At 40.9% G+C, this 20,339-nt stretch overlaps 1 protein-coding gene across 5 annotated transcripts in view; it reads left to right on the top strand.

Moving 5' to 3' along the window:
* The window catches only part of CHRM3 (cholinergic receptor muscarinic 3), a 503,079-nt gene that overhangs the window by 235,508 nt on the left and 247,232 nt on the right, over nt 1-20,339 (top strand). The window contains exon 1 of one of the 5 annotated variants that reach the window (XM_054021259.1): nt 13,642-13,783. The exons of 3 other annotated variants lie outside the window; for them this stretch is intronic. In XM_054021259.1, coding sequence (XP_053877234.1) covers nt 13,647-13,783 — 137 coding nt within the window. In that variant the 5' untranslated portion in view covers nt 13,642-13,646. Of the gene's footprint in view, nt 1-13,641; nt 13,784-20,339 lie in introns of those variants that run through there. One more of the 5 variants, XM_054021262.1, reaches the window with a different exon arrangement.

Here is a 20,339-nt window from a genome sequence, read left to right as displayed (position 1 = left end):
TCTGCTTTTACCGTAGCATCCCACACATAGAAAACCTTCCCAACATTATTAAGCACACATGAAAAGCAAAACTAAAACTTTAATATACTTGGAATTTCAGAATTAAATGATTGTTCATTCTGAGAAAGTTCCCTTTTTTCCTTTGCTTATGCTCTGTAAAATCCTGTCAAAGTGACAAATGATAAAAACAAGAAAAGATTATTGGTAGTACCAAAAATCTTAATTGCAGGATTTAGGCTCAGTGACAGTTGCTGTTAATATTATTCGTGCTGTTTAGAAACATTTGAAAAAAATACACATCAGATGGGAACAGCGAGGGTAAAAAGGGAAGCTCTGTTAGTGAGTCTTGCTTCACTCATGTGCTGCAGTCAGGGAGCAGTAAATATATAGCTCAGTTGCAGACAGGTGTGCTTTAGCCTCCGGACTTCAGTTCACCTCCCCTATCTGGCATACTCTAGTCACTTTCTACTGGTCATTCTTCACTGGGACAAGGTTGCTTACAGCATCTTAGCTTGTCATGCTGATTATGATGATACTTTGGAGTTCAGTTAAGCTGGTCAGGCTTCTAATTGATTTAAACAGAGGACAGGAAAGATAAAAACATGGAATGAGGATGAAGTGACACATGAGTAGGAGAGTAGAGCAGCAGGAATCCTTAGACTTGTATCCAAGAGATTGTTTAGGATTTGGCACATCCAGAAATAAAGGCCTCATACCTTACAGGTCCATTTGTGATTTAGGTGTATCCGAATATTTTCTTAGAGTCCAGAAGGAAAATATTGGACTTTGGAGGTGGCGAGAATCTCCAGAATGTTCTCTCTAAAGAGAGCATTGTCCTTCTTTTCGAAATGTTCACAAGTGTCATGTCAACCATTACTGTCCCATCAATTAAACCAATGAAAAATAGTTTCCAGTGACACGGGCATTTCTTTCTGTGCCAAGTATTCCTAGTCCATTTTTATCTCAACATGTGACATAAGAATTTTGGAGGTCATTTCACCTAAAGGTGGTTGGGAATTTTTCAACTAAATGGTTTTTGGTCAGAAAAAGCTCATTTGTCAAACCTGAAACTTTTTGCAGAAATATGTGACTTTTGACAAAACTTACATCACTAAAGGTGTCTTAGGTCCAGGGTGGAATTTTTGATGAGAGAGAGAGGAAAAAAAGAAAAAGGGAAAAAAAAACAAAACAAATTAGCTAAATTAGCCAGAAGTTAGGGCACTCACCTGGGAAGTGAAAGACTTCAATTAATGCTAGAGTCACTTTATTTCTCAAGTTTCATTCATCATGTGAGCTTATCCAGACACAAAGTATATTCGTAATAGCACAGCAGCAGCAACAAAAAGAGAATAGTAATTCAACAGAGTTGAAAGTAAATATAAAGTATTATAAAAATAATAAAAAGAACGAGGGGTACTTGTGGCACCTTAGAGACTAACACATGTATTTTGGCATAAGCTTCCGTGGGCTAAAACCCACTTCATCAGATGCATGCAGTGGAAAATACAGTAGGAAGATGCATATACACAGAGAACATGAAAAAATGGGTTTTGCCATGCCAACTATAACAAGACTAATCAATTAAAGTGAGCTATTATCAGCAGGAGAAAAAAAGCTTTTGTAGTCTCATTATAGTTGGTATGGCAACACCCATTTTTTCATGTTCTCTGTGTGTGTATATATATCTTCCTACTATATTTTCCACTGCATGCATCTGATGAAGTGGGTTTTAGCCACAAAAGCTTATGCCCAAATAAATTTGTTAGTCTTTAAGGTGCCACAAGTACTCCTCGTTCTTTTTGCTGATACAGACTAGCATGGCTACCACTATGAAATAAAAAATAATAATACTTTTCAGAGGCAAATTCTGTGGGTGCACGGGAACAGACTATGATACTTTAGTGAAAATCCAAACCTAGGTGTCCCTCTGTTCCTGATGGAAATTAATCTCTATGCTAAGGAGTCTGAGGAACCACATCTTAAAAACTCTGCCTGCAGGTTCTCAGATATTTTAAAAAACGTGGCAAGTTACTCTAGAATTTACTATCCAAATCTTACGAAAGCACCAGTCATTGAAGAAAATGGAATAAGCCAAATTTGAGTTAGCAGATCAAGCTGTTACTGTTCTTTTGTGTATTTTTAAATGGGGATTGTAAAACAATGACATGCTTCTAATTATTGAAACTTTTATATTTCACAAATGCCTTGGTTGATTATCTCTAAACTTGCTTGTTCGCCCACAGTTATCCATTTCTCAATTCCCCTCACCTTGGCTTCAAATCTCCCTGGTGATTTGTTAGAAAGCATTTTGAATTTATCCTCAGTCTGTTATAGGGTTGCCAGCATCTGTTTTTTGACTGTTAAAAGTCCGTTCGGCAGTGCAGCAGGGCTAAGGGAGGCTCCCTGCCTACCCTGACTCCATCCAGCTCCCGGAAGCGGACGGCATGTCCCTGTGGCCCCTAGGTGCAGGGGTGATCAGGGAAGCTCCACGTGCTGCCTCCGCCCTGAGCGCCAGCTCCGCAGCTCCCATTGGCCGGGAACTGTGCAGAGCTGCCCGGTCTCCCCTTTGCCTAGGAGCTGGGCATGCTGGCCACTTCCGGAAACTGCACGGAGCCTGCCTTAGCACTGCTGCACTGCCAACTGGGAGCCGCCTGAGGTAAGTGTCACCTGGCTGGAGCCCGAAGCCCCATCTGCACTCCAACCTCCTACCCCAGGTTGGAGTCCCCTCCCATCCCCTAACTTCCTCCTAGAGCCTGCACCCCAACCTCTGCCTCAGCCCTGAGCTCCCCCAGAGCCCACACCCCAGTCCTGAGCCCACTTCTGCACTCCAAAACCCTTGGCTCCAGCCTGTAGCACCCTACTACTCCCCAAACCCCACATCCCCGGCCCCACCCTAGAGCCCACACCCCCAGCCAGAGCCCTTACTCCCTCCCACATCCCAACCCCCTGCCCTGGCCTGTAGCCCCCTCCTGCACCCTGAACCCCTCATTTCTGGCCCTAGCCAGAGCCTGAACCCCCTACTGAACCCCTGCCCCAGCCTAGCAAAAGTGAGTGAGGGTGGGGGAGAACAACAGAGAGAGGGGGGATGGAGTGAGTGAGAGGCGGGGCCTCAGAGAAGGTGTGGGGCAGGGCCTCAGGGAAGTTCCGGGGAAGGGAGTGGGGCAAAGTTTTGTGCGATTAGAAAGTTGGCAACTCTAGTCTGTTAACATTAGGCCACAATCAAATACAACATGTTAGTGAAGTGGTTTTTTAGTAACTGTTCATCTGTTCATGTGAATTAAGGAGACAGAAGCAATGAGTTGGTGGTATCAGATTTTCCAATTTAGGCTATTTACCTTTTTTCTAAAAATACTCGTGTGATCCTTGCTTTTGGTTATCAGTGATTTAAAGCTGTTTTCTGCTTTCCTGTATCCATTCCCTCTAGTATCTATTGAATGGGTTGCAAAAGCTAAATTGTGTGTCAGAAAAACAAAGAGAATGAGTGTAATAGAGTAATTCTGCCTGTCTGGCATAATATCTTCCTTGATTTGGTGTGTTTTTATTTATCTTAATATTGTCATTGCCAAATTATGAGGCCTTGCATTGCAGAAATGCGTTAAAGTTAAGAAACAGGTTAAGGTTTTTCTCTGGTGTTTTGTGTTAATATTTCCACCATGCTTGTTCTCATCCTCATGCGAGTGTTGCAATGTATGCTATACTTAGGACAGAGCATTTCCTTGACTTTCAGGTTAGTTCATTCATTTTGGATGTTTTGGTTCATTGAGTGAAATCCTGTTCCCACTGAACTCAATGAAAGTATTGCCATAGACCTCAATGGGGCCAAGATTTCATCCCTTATCTAACATCTTTCCTGCTGGTTCGCTAGGTTTTCAAGTTAAAAGTGTGGTTCTACTCTGGAAACTGGTATTTTTACATTACATGTTTACTGGGTGACAACGATTTCTATATGAAATATGCACCATTTCACCAGTCATCACAAAGACCTATATAGAGTTAGTGGCAGAAAAACTACATAGGCACAGGAAAGGTTTTCTCATTTTTAAACGGCGCTATGATTTACTGAATAAGAAGACAAATACTTAGTTTTGAACTCTCCTGTGTGTTCTAAAAGATCTGTTACGAGAGATAGGATTCCAGTGAAATGTGTTATATATCTTGTTTACACCACTAGAGCAGCTGTACAGTAGCAATAATTCTGCTCATATTTGACCTTTACAAAATTTTAAGGTGGCTGAAATTTTACTAAATGTATTTATACAGACTCATTAGATTGTCAGCTACACATTGACGAATGTCAGGACTGCATTTCTAAATGTTGCGTTTAAAAATATGACTTACTAAATGATGATATTATAAAAAACATTTTCTTTTCAAAACCTGTTACTATTTTGATTAGTATCTTTCTAGCCAGTGTGGGAAGACGCCCTGAGCTACATCCCAGCCCCTGTCATGGTGGGATATATTGATGTCAATAGAGTTACTTGGAGTTTATATTGGTGTAACATTATCCAGAGCATATTTTAATCTGTGAAACAATCCAGGCTAGATTCTATCTCGCTTACACGGGTGTAAATTCAAAGTAACTCATTGGCTTCAGTGGAGGGTTAACATGGTTTTAAACTGATGTAAGAGAAATCAGAATCTGGCCATTTGCCTTTCTGGAATACCGATTTTATATTTAAGTGTATTGCTCCTGTGGATGGAGCATTAATGTTATGTGGGAGTAGCCATTACAGGGAAGTCAAGTGGTATGAAAGCTTGTGTAACTCCCATAGTCATTCATGGGAGTCATGAGTTTGAAGACCTGATTCTGGTCTCATTTACACCAGTTTTACACCATTGTAACTCCCACTGACTTCAGTGGTGTTACTCCTTATTCAGTCTGGTGTGAGACCAGAATCAAACACCTAAATTGGAATCTTAAGTTTACTGCACAGCTCTGTCCCTGCACACAATTATATAGGGAGAACCAATGGATGCTTCTTGTCTCAGTTGGCTACAGGCAGAGATAGAGGTGAAAAGGCAGTGGTATCTGGGCCTGACTGGAGATCAACTCCAAGCAAATGGGGAAAAAGGGAATGCTGAAGAACCAAGAGAACAATGGCAAGAGACAGCTTAAGTAGGAGGAAAATGGAATATGGGGAAAGGAATGAAAATTGTAGAAGTGAAAAGAGATACTGCAGGAGAACACAGAAAACTGATGATAAAACAGAGAGGAATAAAAATGAGGGAGGAAAAAAGATACACAGTACATTAAAACCATGCTGTTAGAGCATCACCACCTGTCTAATACAGGCAAGCAACTCTGCCTTCAGGAAAACCAATAACAGATGTCAGAAAGAGGTGGAGGAGGCCCCATTGTCTGATGTGACAGACTTTTATAAAAAAAAAATTGAAAAGACAAAGTGGAATGTAATTTTGCTATGGTGGTCCATTAACAGGCCAGAGAGATGGAAACTGCTATAATTTTGATGAGGATTTCTTCAAATTTAAGGAGGTGTCTTGAAAGTGCCTTAGAAAGCTGGAGTATCCTATTTAACATGTACTAGCCTGTGTGGTGCATATCCAAAACATCCTATTAGATTTTAGAGCTGTTCCTGAAAGATGGAGTTCTGTCCAGCCAGACCCTTTGAACTGCTGTGGCATTCTGGAGGGGCCCTCTTGATAGCAGAAGACTTCTAGTCATGTCATGCAAGTGTTTTAACTTGTTCGGTGAACCTGGGGAAGAGACTCAGATATCTGCTACCTTACTTCTAGTAGTGGGACCACATTAGGGAAGAAACTTGTTAACCTCCTTCTTCTCTTCTGCTCGAAACAACTTAGGGTTTTGCTTGGATCCCACAAAGTATATGTTTGGCCCTGTGTGGTGTCCTGGCCAGTTTGGATAGTTCTAGTTTGCTAATTTAAATTCTTTGCAACTTTGATTGTATGCTGCATTTTTCACTTTCTGGCATCAACCGTTGATGTCATGGAAGTCCTGTGTATCATGATCAGTGAAAATTGGAGTTGGAGGGTCCATGTTCCCTAGTGAGGCTGTGATTAAGAGGATACTAGGGGAACAGGAAAGAAAAGGTGTTACGCTGGAAGCAACTCTGCAACATGGACAGAACAGTCCACAGGGTTTAATAAAGTTCCACTTGTTCAGTTTATTCTGCATTCAGCTCTACTTGTTGTCGATGTAACACTGTGCACTCATTGCGCAAATGGCCCTATAATTCACCTACATAAAAGAAATATTGAAGCAATGTTGAGAGTCTGACATGAAATCACAACAGCAAGGAAAGTCAGACCTGAGGCTGAAAACAGAACTGACAGAACAGTTTAAAAATCATGAGGTGTTTTAAAATGAATCTCTTTTTTGGATTGCCTTTTTTTTTTCTTTGATTTGATTTGTTTTGTAACATTTCATAGGAAATCTCCCACCATGTGAGAGACTTCTCTCTTCTTCCCTTTCCCCCTCATTTGTGTTGTCATTTCAGTTTAAATCTCAATCTCAAATGCACCCACTGTTTCCTTGGCTCCTAGGAAAGGGACTTACTTAGAACCAGCTAAATATCTTTGGGAATCTAGGATTTATAGTCTGTCCCCACCTCCCTAATGCTGCTCATTAGAAGTGTTAAAAGAAAGAAAGAGAAATTAAACCTTAAATGTACCATACGCACACAAGGGTAGGCAGGATCCCTGGGGTATTGTATGGAAGCTCAAATTTATTTTTTTAAAATGTATTGTCCTGATTCTGTAATCTTTAATGGGAAGGTCTCCCACTCTCTGCCCTACCTGCCCAACATCTGTTTGATCATGTCAGTTGAAAATTAAACCTTAAATGTACCATACGCACACAAGGGTAGGCAGGATCTCTGGGGTATCGTATGGAAGCTCAAATTTATTTTATTTTATAACACAAAATTAGGTCCTTTTACTGCAGCTTTGTAAAATTGGCACGAACATTTAATTACTTAATAATAATTAAATATATAAACTAATATTTTCTGTACCCATCAAATATAGTTCTTCCCCAGGTAAGACGGTGAATAGGATTTTGCAAGACCTTAATGACTACATTACTGCACCCTTGTGTAGCAGCCTAGCAATATCTTAGTACACCAGATGAATTTTTCTGTCCTCTGTCCAACTTTAAGCTGTGAAAAGTTGTAAAGTCAGAAATCTCCTGTGACTTAGAACCACAACATTTCAATGTAGCTGAAGTGAGAAATGGTGACCATTAATAATGGCTTTTGGATCTGAACAGATTGTTTTTAATGATGCATTCTAATTTACTGAGTTTAGAGCTTGTAGGCTTCATCTGGAAAAAAAACATATCAAGAAGATATAATATGCTGAAAATTTGTTCTAGTAATTTTCATGTGGATCACTTTTGTGTGTACTTCAAAAGAATCAAACTAAATGTTTTGTTACAACGAGGAATTACCACAAGCACAGGCCCTCACCACATATATACTTCATTTTAAAGTTCACCTTTCACAGTGTGTGAACGTTACCAGCTATGACTATAAAAGAACATCTTTCACCTTTTGTAAGGTAATCAATGAAATGCAACAAGAAGTTAGTGATGTTTTCAATTTAGCTTTAAATGGACTTAAAAAAACAACCTCCAAATCACTAGATAAGGGGGATTTGCTGGAATAGTAATGAGATTTTTCATGAAAAAAATATCTTTTAAATTTTTCAGTTCAGATGTTTCGTTGTTCCTAATTAAACATGTTCTATTTCTTTTAGCAGATAAATACTTGTACTATGTAATATAATATAATATTTGAAGGTAAGATTAAATGATTTAAAGACACAGTAAACAATGAATATGATGTAACTTTATCTGTTTGAGAATATTCTCAATTAAAGCAGATTGGGTGTATTGATGAATCTGATAGGTTAGAGTGAATTTCAACTTCAGCAATGTCCTTGCTAATAAAAACATTACAAGTAATACATAGAAGTTATATAGGGGCAAATCCTCAGTTATGCCTGAACTCTGCTTAGTACACAAGGGGAATGTATGTTGCTGGCTTTCCCGCTCCCTTAACCCCACTAGGAGCCAATTCAGCTCTTCCTACAAGCCAGAGCAGCCTCTGGGTTGCTCTAGTTGATCCTGGCTGAACAATCCTAGTAACCATTTTGCCAGCTCCAAATATAATATGGACAATATAATAATAATAATAATAATTAATAATATCCTTGGAATATAATATGATGCAGCCATAACCTGGTATGCTGACTACAACAGTTTTTGTGGATTCTCTTTGGATAGGAATCCCTAAAATCTCCTGTAATAGGCATGCAAGGATTCTACTATCCGAGGAGAATCCCTAGCTGCCCAGGTCAGGCAGCTCTCCATCACCTTTGCACGATGGCACAAGGGAGGGACCATTGTCCAAGAATATGGCCATGGGGAGTATGTCAGAGTGGTATAAAAGTTTTATTGCCACATGTTTGGGAGGAGTCACATCGCTCATGTACAGTTTCACCACTTGTAAGTGGTGTGTGTCACAGATACTAGTGAGCCCACCTACTAGGACTTCTGTGAGGGGAATCAAAGCCTCTGTGCTCTGGTTTTCCAGGAGTGCATTAAGCACCTGGAGCCTGAACAGACCTCTCAGAGTCCCTAGGTACACTCTCAGGGCACACCTGGCACACCCTTCTGAGTGTTGGAACCCTCTGTCCAGCCATCTAGCCCCTCAGAATGGAGCACTCCCTTCAGACTCCCCAATACTCAAATGCACCCCTCTCTCTGAATGGTCCCCCTAAGTGTGAAGCTTCTGGTTTACAGTTTAACTCCCTCAGGGACACATAGCAGTTGTGACGCAGTCAACACATACACATTTTGTCTGAAACCTGACATTTTGTTCAGTCTATCAACTTTATGCTCTTTACTTAACAAATAAAGCACAGGAGAGTACAGATCCTACAAAACAATAAAATATCCTAAACGCAATGTCCCTCGCTAGCTCACCCTTCTATTGGGAGTTCTTGGGAGATGATTTGTGTTCTGTCAGGCAGGCAGGGAGTCCTCCGCCTTCTTGATTCTCCTGGTCCTGCAGCAGCCCCTTTATCTTACTCGCATGCAGGTTCCCTCTGTGAGTCCCTCTGTAGACTCCTGCTGGGGTCACCTGCTTCTTTTATTCTGCCTTTTGGTGATTTTTTCATTAGTCTCAAACTCCCCTCCCTTCAAAAAAGAGGAGGAAATATCTTCTCCCCAGGGAGAGCAAACCCATTGTCCCAAGATATTTTATTTGGAATAGATGATCCTAGAGTGCTGATCATTCATCATTGGGCAAATCTACGCTTAAAACGCTGCATCGGCGCAGCTGCCCTGCTGTAGCGCTTAAGTGAAAACGCTCCTACACTGGCTGGAGAGCTTCTCCAGTCGGCATAGTTAATCCACCTCCCCGGTAGCACTGTCTAGAGGGGTGGGTTAGGTTGTTATAACTATATTGCTCAGGGTGGTGGATGTTTCACACCCCTGAGCAATGTAGTTATACCGACATAGGCTTGCAGTGTAGACCTGGCCATTGTCTTTGGCCTGGCACAGATATGACATAATCTGCTCACTCCTGGGGGATTCACATTCAATAGGCTGATAAATGGTAATTTCATGATAAAATATTCCATTAAGAAGTGGTACAGACAGAATCCCCAGTTTGTCACACTGAGCTCATACTTAGAATAAATTGTGGAACTTTTTTTGTCCCTCTGCCTATAAAACCATATGCCTAAGAGTATGCGTATACTGCAAGAAAAACCCCATGCCAGTGCAGGGGTGATGGAACAATTTTTATAGTGAGGGTGCTGATGATGGAAACCATATTATTACTACTTCAAGCCAGAGGGTGCGGTAGCACCCCTACTGCCAGTACCACTGTGCCAGCGAGTCTCCAAGCTCAAGTCAACTGACTCAGGCTTGTGGGACTCACACTACAGAGAGAAAAATAGCACTGTAGATGTTTCTGCTGGGGCTGGAACCCAAGCTCTGAAACTTGAGGAGGAGGGAGGTCTCAGAGGCTGGGCTCCAGCCTGAGCAGGAATGTCTACACTGCTGTTTTTAGGCCCATAACACAAGCTGTGTGAGCCCAAGTTGGGTAACCTGGGATCTTAGACTATCTGCTGTGGGGTTTTTTTTGTGTGTGTGCAATGCACAAATACCCTCTGTTATCATTATTCCAATTGTATGGTACTCAGAGGGAGCCTTTAAAAAAATCTATAAAATGACCGTTTCTTTACCTAAAAATGTCATGACTTTGAAGTCTAATATCTTGAACCATTCTAAAGCTAAAAACGGGTACTGGCCCACTGGAAAGCTAGACATCTCCCTTTTCTTAGCAAGAAAATTAATGAAAAACTGTTGAGTTAAGTAAGATAAGTTCAATGGTTTCAATACTATCGCATTAAGTAACTCTGAAGTTACTTTGAATGTTTTAGGTACAGTAAAAGTGTTTCACAATAATGTTTAAAGTCAGTAAATGGAAAAGAAGGAAAAATAATGAAAGCTCTAGTTCCTGTACAAAACACTTATTCATAGCATACTTTTCCATGGCTAGAAATCACCTTTCATTATACCCATATACATACTGTACAAATAAGTACCACAGAAAGTGAACATGAACATCACAACAGTTATTTTTGGGGCAAAGTGAAGAATACTGTATATGATGCTGAATTTGCAGTTAAAATGAAAATACTAGTGTATACATATTCAGGCTCAGAGTTCTAGTCCAGAAGTATTCAGATCTTAAATTCTGGAAGTGGTTGCCTAGCAAAAGTCAACTTTAAACAAGTTGCTTTGAGAGAACCAAGTAAAAGTGCTGTATGAAAGCTAAATGAGTGAAAAGCTAAATGATTGCAGAGCCATTAGCCATTATTTTTGAAAACTCATGGCGATCGGGGGAGGTCCCAGATGACTGGAAAAAGGCTAATGTAGTGCCCATCTTTAAAAAAAGGGAAGGAGGAGGATCTGGGGAACTACAGGCCAGTCAGCCTCACCTCAGTCCCTGGAAAAATCATGGAGCAGGTCCTCCAGGAATCAATTATGAAACACTTAGAGGAGAGGAAAGTGATCAGGAACAGTCAGCATGGATTCACCAAGGGGAAGTCGTGCCTGGCTAACCTAATTGCCTTCTATGATGAGATAACTGGCTCTGTGGATGAGGGGAAAGCAGTGGATGTGTTATTCCTTGACTTTAGCAAAGCTTTTGATACGGTCTCCCACAGTATTCTTGCTGCCAAGTTAACGTATGGGCTGGATGAATGAACTGTAAGGTGGATAAAAAGCTGGTTAGATTGTCGGGCTCAACGGGTAGTGATCAATGGCTCCATGACTAGTTGGCAACTGGTTTCAAGCGGAGTACCCCAAGGGTCAGTCCTGGGGCCGGTTTTGTTAATATCTTTATTAATGATCTGGAGGATGGTGTGGACTGCACTCTCAGCAAGTTTGCAGATGACACTAAACTAGGAGGCGTGGTAGATACATTAGAGGGTAGGGATCGGATACAGAGGGACCTAGACAAATTTGAGGATTGGGCCAAAAAAAACCTGATGAGGTTCAACAAGGACAAGTGCAGAGTCCTGCACTTAGGACGGAAGAATTCCATGCACTGTTACAGACTAGGGACCGAATGGCTAGGAAGCAGTTCTGCAGAAAAGGACCTAGGGGTTACAGTGGACGAGAAGCTGGATATGAGTTAACAGTGTGCCCTTGTTGCCAAGAAGGCTAACGGCATTTTGGACTGTATAAGTAGGGGCATTGCCAGCAGATCGAGGAATGTGATCGTTCCCCTTTATTCGACATTGGTGAGACCTCATCTGGAGTACTGTGTCCAGTTTTGGGCCCCACACTACAAGAAGGATGTGGAAAAATTGGAAAGAGTCCAGCGGAGGGCAACAAAAATTATTAGGGGTCTGGAGCACATGACTTATGAGGAGAGGCTAAGGGAACTGGGATTGTTTAGTCTCCAGAAGAGAAGAATGAGGGGGGATTTGATAGCAGCCTTCAACTACCTGAAGGGGGGTTCCAAAGAGGATGGAGCTCCGCTGTTCTCAGTGGTGGCAGATGACAGAACAAGGAGCAATGGTCTCAAGTTGCAGTGGGGGAGGTCTAGGTTGGATATTAGGAAACACTATTTCACTAGGAGAGTGGTGAATCACTGGAATGAGTTACCTAGGGAGGTGGTGGAGTCTCCTTCCTTGGAGGTTTTTAAGGCCCAGCTTGACAAAGCCCTGGCTGGGATGATTTAGTTGGGGATTGGTCCTGCTTTGAGCAGGTGGTTGGACTAGATGACCTCCTGAGGTCCCTTCCAACCCTGATATTCTATGATTCTATGAAAAATATTTAATTAATGTTTCTATAAAGTAAAAGCTGGATGGTAGGGCAAGATGTGTCATAGAATAATGTATTACACAGTCTACTTTTAATGTTTTGCCATGATACAGTATCTGTGGTATTTTCTTGTTGATCCAACTTCAAAAGTCAGTTATAGTCATTCTTTTCTGCAAGGCTCAGTTGATATCGTGTTCCACGAAAAATGCAGGCACTGCTGCCTGTAGTAATATTTTTTGTTCTTTTTCCTCAGAGAACGGGAGTAAAAGTTAAAGGAGCAAGAACTCTAGCTTCATAAATCTGTGAGAAGAGAATATAGTCTCTTACTAACATGACACAATGAAATATACAAAGATTTAAGGGGAGCCAAAAGCAGGCACTGGAGCATTAGAGATTATTTTCAAAGATAAAGTTGCTAATACCAACTTTAAAATAAATCAGAAGTTTAGGAGCCCACACTGAAATATATTTAAATTAGGAGGGTGGTAGGCTTTAGAGCCTCATGAAGAGGAAAGAAAGTGTTTACTGTTTGGAGAAACTGTTTTAAATACATTCAAAATGTGATAAGGGCAGTAAAAATAAATCATACTGAAATTTAGTCTGTTTGCTAGTTTTTATATTCAATAAATGTAAAAGTAAGTAGTTTGTTGATAATACATTCAATAAAGAGACTTGCTTTGTGACCAACAGTGATCCAAGTGAATTAGAACCCTTTGGAGATGACAAGATATTGGCACCTCTCTTTCCAATCCAATACTCCAATTTGCTTCTCAGCATCCTATGCCCCGGTTCCAGTGGTGCCTCACTGGGGGTCCAATAGCAGTTGGCACAAAGGACTCTGTAGTTCAGCTTTTTCTGTGTCTCTTATTTTGTTCTTTTTTCTTTCCCAGTTTTCTCACCTCAATTTATCTTATTTGTTGTTTTTCCCCCTCTACTGATGGGGGGAAAACTGGATTGGTAAATCCAACCATTTTTGTAATTTAGGACAGTGTAGATTCAAACAGCTTTGGTTCAGGGGATCCAAACCTGAATTGTTCTGTTTTCCTACTCTTGGTAAGCTGTGCCTAAGATCTGAGATTGTCTCAAAGTGAGTGAAATCTCAGAAGAGCTTATGAGATTTCAGTGAATCTGACTTGTTGCCCTTTCAGCATAAACCACAAACTCTGAATGCTGACCTGAGCCTAATCCAATCCTGGATCCAAATATTGGCCAGGTCTACACTGGGGTGGGGGGGAATCTAATTTTTATGCATCTTCAGCTACATGAATAACTTAGATCTACTTACCGCGGTGTCTTCACTGTGGTAGGTCGACTGCTGATGCTCCCCCATCGACTCCGCCTACAGTTCTCGCTCCGGTGGAGTACCAGAGTCGACAGGAGAGTGCTCAATGGTCGATTTATCGCATCGTCACTAGATGCGATAAATAGACCCCTGCTGGATCGATCGCTCCAGAGGTAAGTTTAGACATGCCCATCATCTCAATGCATCTTTGCATATTTTTCCCCAACTCCTTTCCATTTTTCTTTTGGTCTCTGCAGGATCTCTGGGTCATCGCTGTACTAATTCATTGGCAAAAAACTACATTAATGCTGAGTTAATGTTGCTTGGTGATATGTTGCCCCCTTGCAGAATGCTGAGTGAGTGAAACTTAAACTTCTGAAAATCAGGAAATGCAGAGTTAAGGTTGTGCATTCCACCGTAACGCTCTCCTCTTTCAGCAAGAAAAGAAAAAAGTTGCCTATGCCACCTTCTTTTTGTTCTCCTGGAGCTGGCAGTAGCTAAGTGAATTATTTGCCTTTGCTCCAGGTGCAGTCAGCATGTTAGGTGTCAAAGTCCCCCTATGCCAATGGCCCATCAGACTGACAAAACTAGGGCATGGCAGTTTTATAGGTGCACGAGGGAGTGATCCAGCCAGCATCATAGCAGACCACCTTGACTGCCCTAATGCAGTGAATCAGGTATCTATTTTGCAGTTGCGTGAACTTTCAGTGTGAGACTCAAATCCACAACCTTCAGGATTGTAATTGAGCCCCTTAACTACTCAGCCACCGAATGGTGAAGGCCGTAGTTGGGCCTGCGTGATAAAGGTATGTTTTTGATATGAGGATGTGTGGATTACTTTGAGGTGTATGACAGAGCTGTGATTGTGATACACGGAAATATATATTTTGCACCCTCTCATGTGAGAGGAAAGGGAAAAGATTCATGTGTATCTTCAGGATGCAGTATGCATCATTTTATGCAGAATTGTGTAGGTTATGTCAGTTGCAGGGCATAGGGCTTTTTATTAGAAAGGATATTGTCAGCATTGAAGTGGAATATGAGAGGATTCTAATGTGTGAATGATGGGTAAGCGAAAGTGGAGGTTGAGAAGTTATCCTGTGTATAACAGTACATCCGCACATCTTGCATAGATGTACGCACGGTAGTTCTTCCTGGTAGCAACTCAGGCTAGCTGCCTGAGTACAAACCTGCCTGGAACCTTGGGTATGTATTTGGGGAGCAAATCCGAGCCACTGACCATGCTACCCCAGTGCGCTAACTCGAATAGAGATAACGCTGGTATGTCTACGCGAGCTGGGAATCAAACTGCCCTGCTCAAATGTAGATGTACCCTCAGGACCGAAGGGTTGTAAAAAGCTTTAAAATGGTTCTTAAATTGTATGTGTGTGGTATTCTTTCTGAGGAGTTTGCTAAGTGTGAGAGCATATGACGGGATTGGGAACCTGAATCTTACAGTGCCAAGGGTTAGTGTATGTGCTATGTGCATTATAAGGCATGACACAAAGAGGGCAGAGGAAAAGTGGTGTGAAAAATCTTTTTTTTTTTTTTTTTTTGGTCCTTTCAAAGCATTAGTTGAGTGAGACTGAAAGGGTTGTAAAAGGAAATGAAGAACTTGTACATTTCAGCAACTGAGGAATTGGCAGAGTAATTTTTTTTTCAGAAACATTTCCCAGCCTTTCTAGTCAAGTTGGCCTAGCCCTGTTTGGGATGGGTGTGGAGTTTTTAATTGTCATTTGCAGTCTCTTATGCAAATATTTGTAAAGACATATGCTTTCTTTCCTGAATGTGGACTATCACTTCTCTGTGTAATCTAACCCTGTTTTCAGAAAATGGAATAGATTCACAATCAGTACCTGCCTATATTTATTTGACTGTCAGCTATATCACCACACAAAGGTACACCAGTGCCTGAGGAGGACTGTGGGTGTTTGACTTACCTTTGCATCATCACTTTTCCTCACTTTCCCTCTGGTTGTTAGAGCAGTTGACCATGCCCTTCCTCTTAGCAGTTGTTGATTTAATCCTCCAATCAATCTTTCAGAAAGAAAAAAGAGTCCTTCCCTTTTGGGATAAAAAAAAAGAAGTCCAAATGAAACAAAATACAGACCTTTGCCCTATCGAGGAAAAAAGAAAAATATTTTCCCAACTACCTTTGCTAATAAAAGCCATAGAAGCTTGTTTTCAAAGCCGATTTATAATTCTCTGATTTTGCAACTTATTTTAATATGTTGATTCACGTGCAGATTGCTCTGGGTTTTGTGTACACACCCTGGTACTTGTTGCTCACATGTACTGGTGTGACATCACCAAGCTCATGCATTTCCCCAGGTGCCACATAAATCTCCTGCACTCACTCCCTTCATGGGCAAGAAGAGTTGAGGAGAGGAACCACTCTAACCTGTGTATTAGATAAATGAATGGGAGTAAAGGTACTATATTTCCTTGTAGAGTGACACTGAATTTAGAGTAATGAAAGGGTGTCCTTACACTGCAGTGGCATTTTAGGAGGTGGGGTGAGGCCATACAACCCACCTGAGCTAAGATTTTTTTTGAAGAGGGTTCGACAACTAAGTCTCCTCTGCTCTCCCCAACCCATGATGGATGGGACTTTCCATACTAGCTACAGTATTCCTATCTCTGACCTCACAGGGAGAGTTCCTTCAAGCCTGAATGCCTTTTTGTCCTCTATGATTTCCCCGGGGACATCTTATTTTGCTTTTCTAGGCAAGCCCTGAAAGTGGCAGCAGCTGCAGCTTGGAAACTATGCACCATCTGCACGTTCTCAAGCTGTTTATAGAAATGTCTTCAAAACACCCATCAAGATGGTCTGTTTATGCCAGGTAAACATTTCAGAGTAAAATTCAAGAAAGAAAAGGTAAAAATATAGCTAGAAAGACTGTTCATGAAGCAGAGATTCTAAATACACTGTACTTAAACTTAATAAATTTAAGTTGACTGTGTTACTTTAGTTAAGGAGCAGTTAAAATGTTATGCAAGACTTAGAAGCAAAAGAGGGGATGTGAGAAGAAAATTAGGGAGGCAGGATATAAGATAAGAGAGAAGAGGTACAGTGGGATGGAAGAAGAGGATGAGGGAAGACCTGGATATGTGGGAAGAAGGACAGAGTAGCAGAAAGAGAGAAAAAGGGAGATTGGTGAAGAAAAAGGAGATGGCAGAGAGTCTGAAAAGAAGAGAAATTAATTAAGGTGATTCAAGAATAGGGGAAACAGACCAAAAGAGAAAGTAGAGAGTGTTTTGAGCAGAGTCCGGTTTAGTGAATAAACAAGGGTGAAGGAAAACGAAGTCACTGAAAGTCTGAAGATGCATCAAGATGTGGGGAAGGAAGAGTAAGACAAAAGGGAAAGAATGAAGAAAAGAAAACCAGGAGCCATAGTAAGTCACTGTTTACATATTGTATGGTATGGGCGGCTCCATTTGTTTAACATATGATTCACTGTAGTTGCTTGGGGTGGAGGACGATGTCTCCTCTCATAACCTACTTCCCTTTGGATGCCGTATCATAGTCTCTTTTGAAAAAAATGATGCTTTTGCTACATTGACTCATTTTGATATAGGAGTCAGAGTCAGGTAGCACTCACAATGGGCATGTGCATCCCAGTGCCAAAAACATGTATGACCTGGTACTTTCTGAAACCTAGACCTACAGAAATGAGAGCACAATGGTGAGGAAGAGAAAGGTGGAACCAAAAACAGCAACACATTCAGGTGGGCTAAAGTAACTCCAACTCTAGCCACAGTTTGCCTATGGCAGCAGATAGAATTGTGCCCAGCAGTACACTAGTCACACTATATTATACTGTTGTTAAAGTATATTTAATATTTTGCAGTATCACATAGAGGCCAATAAGCTTTTGCGGTAGGTGCAGTACAAACATATACAATGATTTGTAACTGCAGTTTTCATTTACAATTTTCCTTATGTTTATATCGTTTCAGTACAATTTTCAACAGTTCACTTTAAGAAAAATATTTTGAATGTTAAAATTTACTTTACTAAAAGAATAAATCTGAAATCCCCTCTCCCCAAAAATCTATGTGACAACATGATATTTTATTATGTTTAAAGTGCTTCTAAAGTTGATTGGAAACTTTTAAAGAGTTCAGAAATGACTTTCCATATTCTTGCAGTAATCTAATTTTGGAAGAGGTTTATTTAGGTGCTTTAAATAAGCTGGGATGAATCTTTCATTTTCCTGCCTGTGCATTTCTGGGTGTAGTGAAGAAAATGAAACATGTTTCTATAGATGCATGTTTGTCTATTTATATGATAAAGACATTTTTAAATAATCTATTTTATTGCACATGCTTTGAGCCTGTTTTCTGGGCCTTAAAGGAGCCAGTAGTCTGGATCCAGAGACTGAAATACTCAGTCCTAATAAACTGCAGGACATGCACAATTAATTTATAATAGAACAGAGTCAATGCTGGGAGAGGAGCCAGGTCTCCCATTTCCAAAATCAGTTCCTTGGCTGCTGAGCTGAAGTAGCAACGGTTCTTTCAGTGCAGGCCAATAGAGCTTCTGGGATGCTTAACTCATACTTCCTTACAAAACAGCACACTCATTTAACTTGATCCTGTTACATTCAGAATCCTCCTTTAGTAGATTCAGTGCTAGTTTTCATTGGAACTTACAATACCTGCAGCTATATTTCTGAGGATAAACAAGTGCTAGTTATCCAGAAGAAAGGAGAAAATCTTTAAACTTTTCCGAACCAAAATCAAAACCCTTGTGATGGAAGAAAGATGTCAGGACTATTTTATTACCAATAAAATAAAATGTAGACTTTATGGTGTTCGATCTATGCAATTGTAGACTCCCATTGCTCATCAATGGGACTCAGGCCTCACCAATAACCTTAACCCTGAATCTTGTCTTGTAAGGACACAGAGTGAGAGTGTGTGTGTGTGTGTGTGTGTGTGTGTGTGTGTGTGTGTCAGAGAGAGAGAGAGAGAGAGACAATCTTCAGACTAGCTCAGTTCAGAGTGCCTTTGGAACAGCAACTGCCAATTACAGTGCCTTGTAGATGAGACTTTATAATAGTTCTACTACATATATGGTAATTTTCATTAGAGTCTTGAAATGGAATAAGTTTCCTGATCATTGCTCAATCTACTTTTGGACTGAAATCGGGGTCCAAGAAGAAAACATTACTGAACTATTTTCAGATGTAACCGCCACAATAAGGGAAATACTCATATTTTAAAAAATAACTTCTAGATGCTTCATTTAAGTACAGTAAATCATATTGATAATTGTAAATACAAGAGGGAGGAAAATTATTTAAGGCTAGATACATCCCTGTCGTGATTGGCACTGGTGCCAATACAGGGACAGAGGGGAAATTGTCTTGCCACCCTCCCTGTTTAAAGAAGAACAGGAGTACTTGTGGCACCTTAGAGACTAACAAATTTATTAGAGCATAAGCTTTCGTGGACTAGAAGTGGGCAGTAGTCCACGAAAGCTTATGCTCTAATAAATTTGTTAGTCTCTAAGGTGCCACAAGTACTCCTGTTCTTCTTTTTGCGGATACAGACTAACACGGCTGTTACTCTGAAACCTCCCTGTTTAGAGACTTGTGGAACCAAATGTGGCATGGCTCTGTGGGGATTTGCGAGGACCCAAACTTTTTATGATGTAGGTCAGCACTGGCCTCACCCCTTCCATCTCTCCTGCAGCCCAGTCCTTAAATATTCCATCTCCTCTCCATCTGCTGCCCAGCATGGAACATCCCCTGTGCCCATGGTTGCAGCAGAGGTGATGTAGCTCTGGTGGAGCCTGTGCCTGTCATAGGAGCTTCCTGCTCTTGGAGTAGTCCCACGGTGGGTGTGTGCCTTTTGACCTACTCTATGGCTCCTTAAAAACTACCCCAGCTTGTTGAAAGGGGTAGCTTGTGTGGTGTATAGCTAGAATATAATTATGAAGATTGACATTTTTCCAGAGAGTGAGGTGTAGTTGGCTGTAGAACAGTTGCCCAAAAGAAGTGGTTTGAGCTTTGTTGCTTGTGCCTTTTAAAACTAGGTCTTGAACATATGCTAGACTATATACTAGTAGGAGCAATCCTTCATTGGGTCAGAGATTAACTGCTCTATCTTTTTCCTCTTTGACTTCTGTGATTCTAGGATAATGTGTTTTTATAGTGCTAGGTTTCAAAGAACTTTTCAAAGATTTGAGTGACAAAAAATGGAAAATCACAATAAAATTCCTGATATAGTCTTTTTAACTAAAACAAAAACTAATTAACCTGCTCCAAAGTAAGTGTAGTATGAGATAGAGAATTTGTATGTGGATGTGACTGACAGTAGACAGACCTCTGTATGGGCCTCTCACAGGACTTAGCAGTCGAGCAACCCCTTCAGGTTCGCTTGGGATGTATCTCATTGAAAAAAAAAAAGGAAAAAAAACTTTTCAGCAGTGAATCTCAGGATTTGGATCTTGTGCTTGCGGCGCTGATGCTATGGCACTAAAAGTCCCCATGTCGATATCCTAGCTTGTGATGGAGCTCAGGTTCTAGGCTTCAGAGCCCAAGCTCCAGCCCAATCCCAAATGTCTGCACAGCTCTTTTTAGCACCATAGCAGGAGCCTGAGTCTGTAGACCTAAGCTCTGAGACTCATTGTTGCAGGGTTGGGCTTTTTTTTTTTTTTTTCAGTGTAGATGCTGAATTGTAGACAAGTAATTGGATTTTCAACAAGCTCAAGAAACATCA

Source organism: Malaclemys terrapin, chromosome 3, assembly GCF_027887155.1.
Source record: "Malaclemys terrapin pileata isolate rMalTer1 chromosome 3, rMalTer1.hap1, whole genome shotgun sequence".
NCBI classification, from domain to species: domain Eukaryota; kingdom Metazoa; phylum Chordata; order Testudines; family Emydidae; genus Malaclemys; species Malaclemys terrapin.
This window is presented reverse-complemented; position numbering and strand designations above follow the sequence as displayed.